This window comes from Oncorhynchus keta, chromosome 12, assembly GCF_023373465.1.
Source record: "Oncorhynchus keta strain PuntledgeMale-10-30-2019 chromosome 12, Oket_V2, whole genome shotgun sequence".
NCBI classification, from domain to species: domain Eukaryota; kingdom Metazoa; phylum Chordata; class Actinopteri; order Salmoniformes; family Salmonidae; genus Oncorhynchus; species Oncorhynchus keta.
In genome coordinates, this window is record NC_068432.1 from 45,149,282 (window position 1) to 45,161,694 (window position 12,413).

The following is a 12,413-nucleotide window of genomic DNA, read 5'->3' on the forward strand; positions in this document are numbered from 1 at the left end:
TTTGAAACTGGTCTCCCGGCACCAAAAGACAGTGTTAGCCCCCTGTTCGCCCATGACTGCATGGCCAGACTCCAACACCATCATTAAGTTTGCCGACAACACAACACCGACAACGATGAGACAGCCTATAGGGAGGAGGTCAGAGATCTGGCCATGTGGTGCCAGAATAACAACCTCTCCCTGAACGTGATCAAGACAAAGGATATGATTGTGGATTACAGGAAAAGGAAGACAGAGCGCGCCCCCATTCTCATCGATGGGGCTGTAGTGGAGCAGGTTGAGAGCTTCAAGTTCCTTGGTGTCCACATCACCAACAAACTATCATGGTCCAAACACACCAAGACAGTCGTGAAGAGGGCACGACAAAGCCTATTCCCCCTCAGGAGACTGAAAAGATTTGGCATGGGTCCTCAGATCCTGCACCGGTAAGTGCATCCTGACTGGTTGCATCACTGCCTGGTATGGCAACTGCTCGGCATCTGACCACAAGGCACTACAGAGGGTAGTGCTTACGGTCCAGTACATCACAGGGGCCAAAATTCCCTCCATCCAGGACCTCTATACCAGGCAGTGTCAGAGGAAGATGCAAAAAATTGGACTCCAGCCACCCCAGTCATACACTGTTCTCTCTACTACCGCAAGGCAAGCGTTACCGGAGTGCCTAGTCAAGGTCCAAAGGGCATGTTTTAAAATGTTTTTATTCTTTATTTAATTTTGTACCTATTTTTCTCCCCAATTTCATGGTATCCAATTGGGTAGTTACAGTCTTGCCCCATCGCTGCAACTCCTGAGGAAATGTGTGTGGGGGGGAGATCGTTGGGCCAATATTGTTTTAGCTATGCATGCTATTGCTCGGTTGTGCTTAAATTTGAGATATTTTTTCCTATTAAATTTAACATAGAAGTCCAATGTTACAGTGACAAACAGAGAGATAAGGAGAACTTTGCTCTGTTTGCGGTTTGTTTTCTGCTGGACTTTGAGGGGGTACAGGAAGGGGTAGACACACATGGTCATTGGCCATTGGCTTGCTAGCCTAATCCAGTGGAGGGGGTTGAGGTTGAGGGTCGGAAGGGGTAAAGGTTGGAAGGGTGGAGAGATTAGCTCTCCCAGCAGTTCCAAGAGCTCAGGGTAAGCCTCAGTCAGAGGTTGGTATCAGAGACAGGAAGACAGAATGCAGCAGGTTGTCATACTCACGCTCCTCTTTGGCCTCGTTTGCCTCCTCCATGGAGTGCCCTTGCTTCCCGAACCTCTCTTCCCCACACAGGAGAACTTCGACCTGACTAAGGTCAGAGTGTCTTCTGTTTCTCAGACCATGGATCTGTCTCTCGCCTTATCTGATCTATTAGTCATAATCAGTAGAGTAATTGGTTTGGAAATTCTTCGTAACGTTACTTGATGGCCAGATGGCCAATAGACTGATTCGGTTGAGTTGTCAAGCTATGCAGATTTTGTGATTTTAGTGTGTTTATACGCCTCAGATGTCTAAATACTTGCTGTTCCCAGTACAGTATTACAGGTTGTTAAAACCTTTCCATCTGTCTCTCTATTGGTCAGTTCATGGGGAAGTGGCATGATATTGCGGTAGCGTCCACCTGGCCCTGGATGCAGCGCCACAAGGGAGATGCAGCCATCGGAATCCTGGAGCTGCAGGCAAGCGGCACCGAAGACAAAGTCAGCATGACAAGGAGCATGAATAAGTGAGGTTACACACACACACACACACACACACACACACACACACACACACACACACACACACACACACACACACACACACACACACACACACACACACACACACACACACACACACACACTCACACATTGATATTCGTGTCTCTGAACTGTACCTAATAATGAAACTGGATTCACCATAGCTTTAAAGACCCAATGCAGTCAAACTTCTGTTTGAGACGAACGCTGTAAAAGTGAGATTCTTTTGTAAAAAATCAGTGTTATTACATAGTTGTTGGTTAAATATAATGCAATTACACAGGACGTTCTAATCAGCAGGTTCTGTATGGGTGGAGTTTAGGCTGGTGACATCACCAGGCAGTATAAGTTATTAGACCAATAACAAAGAGTTCCAAATCTCTGCCAATAACAGCTAATTTTCAGGTTACATATCCCTCCAATTAGGCCCCTCACTCAGACAGTCCTACCTAATTATTGTTTGAGGAATAGTTTTTTAGATTTGAATTCAAAACAGTAAGGTACTTAATTGTTAAGCAGATATTGAGATTAAAACGTCTGCATTGGCCTTTAATTCAATATATGCTGTGTGTGTGTGTGCGTGCGTGCGTGCGTGCGTGCGTGCGTGCGTGCGGGTGCGTGCGTGCGTGCGTGCGTGCGTGCGTGCGTGTGTGTGTGTGTGTGTGTGTGTGTGTGCGTGTGTGTGTGTGCGTGCATGTGCAGGCACGGGACATGTCAGCAGATCTCTGGTGATTACAAGCTGACTGACACACCTGGAAGATTCACCTACCACATCGCCAGTAAGTCTGTTTGTCACTTCCTCTCCTCACCGTGTCTGAAAACTTGACCTTCCCTGTCCTTGTTTTCTTAAGTCCTCTCAAAGCTAATTGGAGGAGAATGTTCAATGGAGATACCTTGGATCCTCTCTTACAATGCGCTTTGAGAGGAATTCAGAAAACAAGGACAGCTAGTAATGTTTCCATACACAGCCTGTGTATTTTTGTAATCGATGAGAGGTCAATGGTGAGAGGTAATGGGCATTGTGTACTATATTTATGCTCGTACTCTCCTACCATATAAGTCCATGTTTCCTTCATGCAGAGTGGGGGGCTGATGTTGATGCCTATGTGGTTGACACTAACTATGATGAGTACGCCATCGTCATGTTCAGTAAACAAAAAACAGAAGGCGAGAAGACAAAGTCTGCCAAGCTATACAGTGAGTTTCACTCCAGTGTCCTGTATTTAACACTTCACACCACTGAGACAGTAGCCTGGTACCTGATCTGTTTGTGCTGTCTTGCCAACTCCTTTGGTTGTAATTATGATTGTCACGACAACGGCCATAGGATTTGGCTATAGAGTCAATCAAAACCAATTGATTTGGCTATAGAGAAGCACAAACACAAATATGATAATGACTATAGGAGTTGGCAGGTCCACAAACAGATCTGAGACCAGGCCTCTCAGTCACAGCTATAGTGTTGTTATATTAAGCAGTAAAAGCCAATTAAAATGCTGCTTCCTTCAGGTCGCACCATGGAACTGTCACCCACTATCCTGGAGGACTTCAGGAGGCTGGTAAAGGAGCAGGGCATGGCTGACAACGCAATCTTCATCAAACAGAACAACGGTAGAGGCACACACACAGGGGCGGACTGGGACCAGAAATCGGCCTTGGCATTTCTAAATCGGCCTTGGCATTTCTAAATCGGCCTTGGCATTTTCCTTCAGGTCCCCATTATTAGCCGAATATTTAAAGTTAAACAGGCCCACTGGGCAAAATATGGACCAGCCAGTCCGCCCCTGAACACACATGCACAAATACATCCACTATGTGTCTGGACATTGTTTGACCTTTGAACTCCTGTCTCTGTCCACAGGGGAGTGTGTACCAGGAACAGAGCCTGTAGCATCAGAGCCTCAGCCTGAGATCACAGCACCGGTACTTCCTGTATTAAATTATTCAATGTTGAAGTTGTACCGCGTGACAGAGTCTGGGATTATATCGAAAAGTGGCTTTGGTTAAAGGCATTACAGAAAGTAAATCAACATTTTCCTCAATGAAAAGCATTGAAGATAATTGGAATTGGAATTTCAGTATACTTCCTGAATTGATTGTAATTCAAATGGAATTTACGTCCCCAGAGAGCCAAGAGGAACATAGTCCTCCCTGAGTTGCCCGCTGAGGAGGGTTCTGGTGCCGGAATCGTGATGTTCAGGAGTGAAGGTGAGAGTGCATGGTGGGCCTGCTAGGCCCTTGACCTCTACATTGAAGGTACGTTTTAGCATCAGCTCTGTGTGGGTCTAGTCATTGAATGGCTAGAAGCTGCTAGAACACATTTTTGGTGTAGTTCCGGACAAACATAGCTAATTAAACTCATTCAAGAATCAGGTGTGCTTGTCCAGGCCTACAATAGAAGTGTGTACTGTTAGGGATACTGGAGGACTGAAGTTGAGTAACACTCATGTATATTACATGTAATTACAGTGTACGATGGAGTCCGAAATTATTCCCACTATTGATAACGACAAGCAAAAATGACTGTATAAAATAAATAATTCAAAATAGTGAGCTATATCATATGCTCAAATAAATTGGAAAATTATTTTATTTATACTATTACAATTGCTCACTATTTAACTTCTTTGGGATTGGGTGGCAGTATTAAGTAGCTTGGATAAAAAGGTGCCCAGTGTAAACTACCTGCTACCCAGGCCTAAAAGCTAGAATATGCATATAATTAGTAGATTTTGATAGAAAACACTCTGAAGTTTCTAAAACTGTTTGAATGATGTCTGTGAGTTTAACATAACTCATATGGCAGGCAAAAACCTGAAAAAAAATCCAACCAGGAAGTGGGAAATCTGAGGTTTGTAGTTTTTCAAGTCATTGCCTATCGAGAGATAGCTGCGTTCCATTGCAGACAAAATAATTCACCGGTTGAAACATTACTGAAGATTTATGATAAAAACATCCTAAAGATTCATTCTATACTTGGTTTGACATGTTTCTACGAACTATAATATGCATTTTTGCCTGTACCCACTCCTCCTGAGTTTGGATTTGTGTACTAAACGCACGAACAAAAAGGAGGTATTTGGACATAAATTATGGACTTTATCGAACAAAACAAACATTTATTGTAGAACTGGGATTCCTGGGAGTGCATTCTGATGAAGATCATCAAATTTAAGTGAATATTTATAATGCTATTTCTGACTTCTGTTGACTCCACAACATGGCGGGTATCTGGACGAAAACAAAGTGGAGCAAGTCCCAACCACAACAGTACACTTGGCTATCCACCCAGATAGGAAATGGCTACTTCTTCTTCATTTCTCAAAGGAAAAACATTAACCAATTTCTAAAGACTGTTGACATCTAGTGGAAGCGATAGGAACTGTAAGCAAGTGCCTTAGAAATCTAGATCCACATAGAAACCCTTTGAAAAGAGAGTGACCTAAAAACAAAAAATACTGGATGGTTTGTCCTCAGGGTTTCGCCTGCCAAATAAGTTCTGTTTTACTCACAGACATAATTATAACAGTTTTAGAAACGTTAGAGTGTTTTCTATCCAAATCTACCAATTATATGCAAATCCTAGCTCCTGGAATGGTAGGCAGTTTACTTTGGGCACACTATTCATCCGGACGTGAAAATAGTGCCCCCTAGCCTTAAGAAGTAGGGGGTGAAAATTATTGACACTCCTGTTTTCAATACCTTTCAATACCTCACCTTGCGAGGATAACGGCAATGAGCCTTTTTCTAAAATGTTTTATGAGTTGGAGACCACACTGGGAGCGGTCTTAGACCAATCCTCCATACAGAATTGTTTATACCATTCAATTAATCTATTTCTTCTGCACTCGTAGATACCAACCATTCTGTGATTAACAGGGGGCTGAGCTAGAGCGTTGTTTGCATAACAAGGCCGGATCCCGAAGGGGCCTGGGACTTGGTCTTTTTACCAAAACCTCTGTAGAATCTGAATGTTTTGAGCTACAAAAGTCTCATGAATATGCACGTGTAACATGTTTTGCTCTATGACCTCACAAGCGTCGTTAGAAGATAAGGGGTTCTTCTACATAGAAGATCATAGTAAATCCCAGGACCTTTTTTTAACCTTTATTTAACTAGGCAAGTCAGTTAAGAACAAATTCTTATTTTCAATGACGGCGTAGGAACAGTGGGTTAATTGCCTTGTTCAGGGGCAGAACAACAGATTTGTACCTTGTCAGCTCAGGGATTTGAACTTGCAACGCGCCAACCACTAGGCTACCCTGCCGACATAGTGTCTATAATACTGTAAAGGGTTATTCTACAGAGAAGGTCATAGGACATCCCAGGACATAGTGTCTATAATACTGTTATAAGCTCACATAGGTGCTGTCACAAACTATTAACTCCACACAATTGTCACTGACTAGTTGGATATTCATTTCCCAATAAGCAAACAATTGCTGTACTTACACCATTCATATAAATTCATTTTTATCAGGTTTCTGCTTTGCCAGACTTTTTAAAACATTTGTCAATAAAACTCATTGATCAAACTGTTCATGTCAAATGCATGTTCTACTTGTAGCCCCAGTTGTCCTGAAAGGAAAATGGTAAAACACTTAATTGTGAGGTTAAATAGATCTGGACATGCAGAACAAAGAAAGTCAGATAAATAAAAAGGTTTTGATTTTTGATGGGGTCTCGGGACTGATAGGGTTAACCATTTCTTTGTGGATGTTGATGTGTGCTTGGGGTTATTGTCTTGTGGAAAATCCACTTGAGGCCAAGTTTCAACCTCCTGGCAGAGGCAACCAGGTTTTGGGCAAACATTCTTGGGTACTGAGTAAAGTTCATGATGCCGTTGACCTTAACAAGGGTCCAACGGGGCTCCCGAGTGGTGCAGTGGTCTAAGCCACTGCATTACAATGCAAGCTGTACCACTAGAGATTCTTGGTTCGAGTCCAGGCTCTGTCACAGCCACCCACGACCGGGAGGCCCATGGGGCGGTGCACAATTGGCCCAGCGTCGTCCTTGGCCGGCAGGGATGTCCTTGTCCCGATGCGCAGCAACGACTCCTGTGGCGGGATGGGCGCATTGCACGCTAATATAATAATATATGCCATTTAGCAGACGCTTTTATCCAAAGCGACTTACAGTCATGTGTGCATACATTCTACGTATGGGTGGTCCCGGGAATCGAACCCACTACCCTGGCGTTACAAGCGCCATGCTCTACCAACTGAGCTACAGAAGGACACCAGGTGTACGGTGTTTCCTCCGACACATTGGTGTGGCTGGCTTCTGGGTTAAGTGGGCATTTTATCAAGAAGCAGTGTGGCTTGGTTGGATTGTGTTTCGGAGGACGCATGGCTCTCGACCTTCGCCTCTCCCTAGTCCGCCCAATTTTCCAGTTTTTGATTTGATAAAAAAGTTTGAAATACCCAATAAATGTCGTTCCACTTCATGATTGTGTCCCACTTGTTGTTGATTCTTCACAAAAAATACAGTTTTATATCTTTATGTTTGAAGCTTGAAATGTGGCAAAAGGTTGCAAAGTTCAAGGGGGCCAAATACTTTCGCAAGGCACTGTAGTTATTTGGCCATGCACACCAGTGTTGGGTGCCATTATCCTCGCTAGGTGAGGTATTGAAAGGGGTGTCAATTTTGACCGCTACATTTTTGAGAAAATAATTATGACTTATTATTAGTAAATCTCTTTCTCTGAGCTTGTATTATGTATTATATTATTAATTGTATTATGTATTATATTATTAATTGTATTATGTATAAAATAATATAATTTCCCAAAGAAATGTAGCATACAGTATAGCTCGGTATTTGAATGATTTATTTTATACAGTTATTTTTGCTCATCTTTATCAAGGGTGTCAATCATTTCAGACCCCACTGTATGTGTATGGCTAAAACACACAATGCACTGCTATACATCTCTCTTCAGAGTCCTGTAACGCCGAACCGGACGCAGGTCCCTGTTTCGGGATGGTGCAGAGGTACTTCTACAACTCTACCAGTATGGCCTGTCAGCTGTTCACCTACGGAGGCTGCATGGGCAACCAGAACAACTTTGTGACGGAGAGGGAGTGTCTCCAGAGCTGTCGCAATGAGGGTGAGTGGATAGAGTGTAACACTGGTGGTTTTTCTGTTGGTGAACCACACTTGTGTTACGGGTCATCTTGTCTAAGAGCTTGAAACTTGCGTTAGCTCCACAGAGCTAATGCCTTCACTTTAGCTCAGTGGGCTTATACAGTCTTGTGGTGCGTAGGAGACACAGGCTTGACTTCTAACCTAGTTGATGATGTGACAATGCTCAACCCACTTCAAGAACCAACATGATGTTCATGCCCATAGACTACGTGTGAGACAAGATTGTCCCTCATGTCTTTCCTCCTGTCTGGTGTGTGTGTCTCTCTACAGCTGCCTGTAGACTGCCCATGGATTCTCGGCCCTGCACTGGACAGCCCAAGATCTGGGTCTTCCACTCAAACTCTGGTCTCTGTCTGGATAATAAAAAGGACTATTGCCAGGTCAACAGTAACAAGTTCTACTCAAAGAGTGAGTGTGAGGAGTACTGTGGGGTGATGAAGGATCCAGGTAAGAGACACACACATATTGTCTGTTATAACAAGGTTGTTTCCCTAGGCCTAGGACAACACTGCCATGTCATTCTGATATCTTTTGGGATTACATGGTCAAATTGTACTGATTGTGAAATTAAGTTTTTCAACATATTTTTAGTGACCATAAAAAAGGCATTATTTACCTGGTTTTAGTCTGCTTATCTGATGTGAATGTGCCTTTGTATTACAGGAGAAGGGGAGTTCCTCAAAACAAACTAAAGGAGATGAGAACACAGAACGTACAGCACAGATCAACCAAAGATCAACCACAGAACGTACAGCACAGATCAACCACAGAACGTACAGCACAGATCAACCACAGAACGTACAGCACAGATCAACCACAGAACATACAGCACAGATCAACCACAGAACGTACAGCACAGATCAACCACAGAACGTACAGCACAGATCAACCACAGAACGTACAGCACAGATCAACCACAGAACGTACAGCACAGATCAACCAAAGATCAACCACATAACTTACAGCACAGATCAACCACAGAACGTACAGCACAGCTCAACCACAGAACATACAGCACAGATCAACCACAGAACGTACAGCACAGGTCAACCACAGAACATACAGCACAGATCAACCACAGAATGTACAGCACAGATCAACCACAGAACATACAGCACAGATCAACCACAGAACGTACAGCACAGATCAACCACAGAACATACAGCACAGATCAACCACAGAACGTACAGCACAGATCAACCACAGAACGTACAGCACAGATCAACCACAGAACGTACAGCACAGATCAACCACAGAACGTACAGCACAGATCAACCACAGAACATACAGCACAGATCAACCACAGAACGTACAGCACAGATCAACCACAGAACATACAGCACAGATCAACCACAGAACGTACAGCACAGATCAACCACAGAACGTACAGCACAGATCAACCACAGAACGTACAGCACAGATCAACCACAGAACGTACAGCACAGATCAACCACAGAACGTACAGCACAGATCAACCACAGAACATACAGCACAGATCAACCACAGAACGTACAGCACAGATCAACCACAGAACATACAGCACAGATCAACCACAGAACGTACAGCACAGATCAACCACAGAACGTACAGCACAGATCAACCACAGAACGTACAGCACAGATCAACCACAGAACGTACAGCACAGATCAACCACAGAACGTACAGCACAGATCAACCACAGAACGTACAGCACAGATCAACCACAGAACATACAGCACAGATCAACCACAGAACGTACAGCACAGATCAGATCAATATGTTGATCAACAGTAACACACTATGGATATCATACATTACCATAGAGCACAATAAAATGATGGATGAACCTGCTTGGCATCATGTCTTATGTAAACTTGATCCTGACTTTGTGCTGTTGAGTTTATAGTATGTTTGGTTAACCGCCACCAACTGAATGCAGATGATACACCCATTCATAGATGTAATATAAAGGTATATATTAGGGAAAGTTATTGTTCAGCCAAAGATATACAATATACAATATACTGTATTTCTTTTAATGTGTATTATGGTGGGATCTGATGACCAGTGTATGAGTAACCAGCAGAGGACGATGTTGCTCCATTTACAGTGACAGCCGTCTCCTAAATCTCTCCTCCCCGTCTAACGCTGCTCTGCTTGGCCCAACCAAGGAACGACTGGATCGGTGCTAGCTTCCTGCTCCTGTTCCCAGAGTTCCCGGCTGATCTCTGCGCTGCGTTCCGCTGGCCGTAGAATGCTGGGAATATCCGGAGAGGAAAGGGGAACTGACAGCATGGAGGGACCATCTGTACAAGAGCACACCACCTGGTCGGACGGAGAGAGAGGTGGCAAAAAATACACCACTGGGCCAGCTAGGGACTTGAGCACAGACAACTCTCACACAAATAGTAGCACGTACACATGGCTCCGTAGACCATACAGTTTAACTTTCAGACAGAAATCGAATACAATACACATTGCCTCTTAGAGTCAGACACAATGATATATTCACCAAAAAGTGATCAGTCGGTGAGTTTCCTAGAATTTTTCACTTTCTCACGCAAGCGTGCATTCAGTGTACGTGACCGCACACACACATGCACAGAGAGACAGAGAGAGAGATAGAGAGAGAGAGATAGAGAGAAGTCTTACAGACTGACCAAATATGCTGCTGAGATCTACTTACACAGAGCACACATACATAAACATATAATGAACAAAAAATATAAACGCAACATGCAAAAATTTTACTGAGTTACAGTTCATATGAGGAAATCAGTCAATTGAATAAATTCATCATAGATCTATGGATCTCACATGACTGGGAATACAGATATGCATCTGTTGGTCACAGATACCTTAAAATAAATGGGTCTCACAATGGGCCTCAGGATCTCGTCACGGTATTTCTGTGCATTCAAATTGCCATCGATAAAATGCTATTGTGTTGGTTGTCCATAGCTTATGCCTGCCAATACCATTCCCCAACACTACAATGTGGTGACATCGGCAAATCGCTCGCCCACATGACGCTATACACGTACGTGGTCTGCGGCTGTGAGGCCAGTTGGATGTGCTGACAAATTCTATAAAAGAACGTTGGAGGTGGCTTATGGTAGAGAAATGAACATTAAATTATCTGGCCATTTTGGTGGACATTCCTGCAGTCAGCATGGAATTGCACGTTCCCTCAAAACTTGAGATATCTGTGGCATTGTGTGACAAAACTGCACATTTTAGAGTGGCCTTTTATTGTCCCCAGCACAAGGTGCACCTGTGTAATGATCATGCTGTTAAATCAGCTTCTTAACATGCCACACCTGTCAGGCGAATGGATTATCTTGGCAAAAGAGAAATAATCATTAAAAGGGATGTAAACAAATTTGTACACAAAATTTGAGATAAATAATATGTTTTGTGCATATGGAACATTTCTGAGATCTTTTTATTTCAGCTCAAGAAACATGGAACCAACACTTTACATGTTGCATTTATATTTTTGTTCAGTGTACATTGTGAGCAAACATAGACCTGCAGCCTTATCAAGCGGGAGTTAATGCACCGACCTCCTTTACGTGTGAGGAAATGAAAACAATCACTCAATGCTGATACAGTGCCTTGCGAAAGTATTCGGCCCCCTTGAACTTTGCGACCTTTTGCCACATTTCAGGCTTCAAACATAAAGATATAAAACTGTATTTTTTTGTGAAGAATCAACAACAAGTGGGACACAATCATGAAGTGGAACGACATTTATTGGATATTTCAAACTGATCTCTGATCAGTCTTCTCCTTGTATGAGCTGAAAGTTTAGAGGGAAGGCCAGGTCTTGGTAGATTTGCAGTGGTCTGATACTCCTTCCATTTCAATATTATCGCTTGCACAGTGCTCCTTGGGATGTTTAAAGCTTGGGAAATCTTTTTGTATCCAAATCCGGCTTTAAACTTCTTCACAACAGTATCTCGGACCTGCCTGGTGTGTTCCTTGTTCTTCATGATGCTCTCTGCGCTTTTAACGGACCTCTGAGACTATCACAGTCAGGTGCATTTATACGGAGACTTGATTACACACAGGTGGATTGTATTTATCATCATTAGTCATTTAGGTCAACATTGGATCATTCAGAGATCCTCACTGAACTTCTGGAGAGAGTTTGCTGCACTGAAAGTAAAGGGGCTGAATAATTTTACACGCCCAATTTTTCAGTTTTTGATTTGTTAAAAAAGTTTGAAATATCCAATAAATGTCGTTCCACTTCATGATTGTGTCCCACTTGTTGTTGATTCTTCACAAAAAAATACAGTTTTATATCTTTATGTTTGAAGCCTGAAATGTGGCAAAAGGTCACAAAGTTCAAGGGGGCCGAATACTTTCGCAAGGCACTGTATGTGCCTCTTTTATAACAATATTTCAGTGTTAGCTATTGTAGTTGAAGTTTCAGTGTAGTTGGCATTGAAGTTGGCTATTTAATTGTAGTTTGCCCTATTTTTTATAACACTGTTTCAGTCTTTCAAATGAAAAGGAAGTGCAATATCCCTTTCTGTTACAGCAGACTGTTACTAATGAGAGACACA

The 12,413-nt window shown here is 43.0% G+C and overlaps 1 protein-coding gene across 10 annotated transcripts; it reads left to right on the forward strand.

Moving 5' to 3' along the window:
* Positions 1–1,101: 1,101 nt before the first annotated feature.
* On the forward strand, positions 1,102–9,689 carry LOC118391550 (protein AMBP-like). Of its 10 annotated transcripts, none has more exons than XR_008061191.1 (11): positions 1,102–1,285; positions 1,555–1,697; positions 2,416–2,492; positions 2,794–2,910; positions 3,223–3,324; positions 3,575–3,636; positions 3,840–3,921; positions 7,655–7,822; positions 8,131–8,307; positions 8,524–8,905; positions 8,956–9,689. XR_008061191.1 is itself a non-coding variant. In XM_035783045.2 (10 exons), exons 1-10 carry the CDS (start codon positions 1,172–1,174, stop codon positions 8,550–8,552), a joined length of 1,071 nt encoding a protein of 356 aa, XP_035638938.1. In that variant the 5' UTR covers positions 1,102–1,171; the 3' UTR covers positions 8,553–9,689. The 10 variants fall into 10 exon arrangements, 1 of the variants encoding a protein (XP_035638938.1); XR_008061192.1 differs by having other exon boundaries at positions 9,031–9,689; XR_008061193.1 differs by having other exon boundaries at positions 9,131–9,689.
* Positions 9,690–12,413: the final 2,724 nt, after the last annotated feature.

Bases quoted from the DNA above. Each gene is read 5' to 3' on its own strand.
- LOC118391550 (XM_035783045.2), top strand. From the start codon at position 1,172: ATGCAGCAGGTTGTCATACTCACGCTCCTCTTTGGCCTCGTTTGCCTC. The intron at 1,286-1,554 runs GTCAGAGTGTCT...TCTATTGGTCAG, and splicing joins AGAACTTCGACCTGACTAAG to TTCATGGGGAAGTGGCATGA. The intron at 7,823-8,130 runs GTGAGTGGATAG...GTCTCTCTACAG, and splicing joins CCAGAGCTGTCGCAATGAGG to CTGCCTGTAGACTGCCCATG.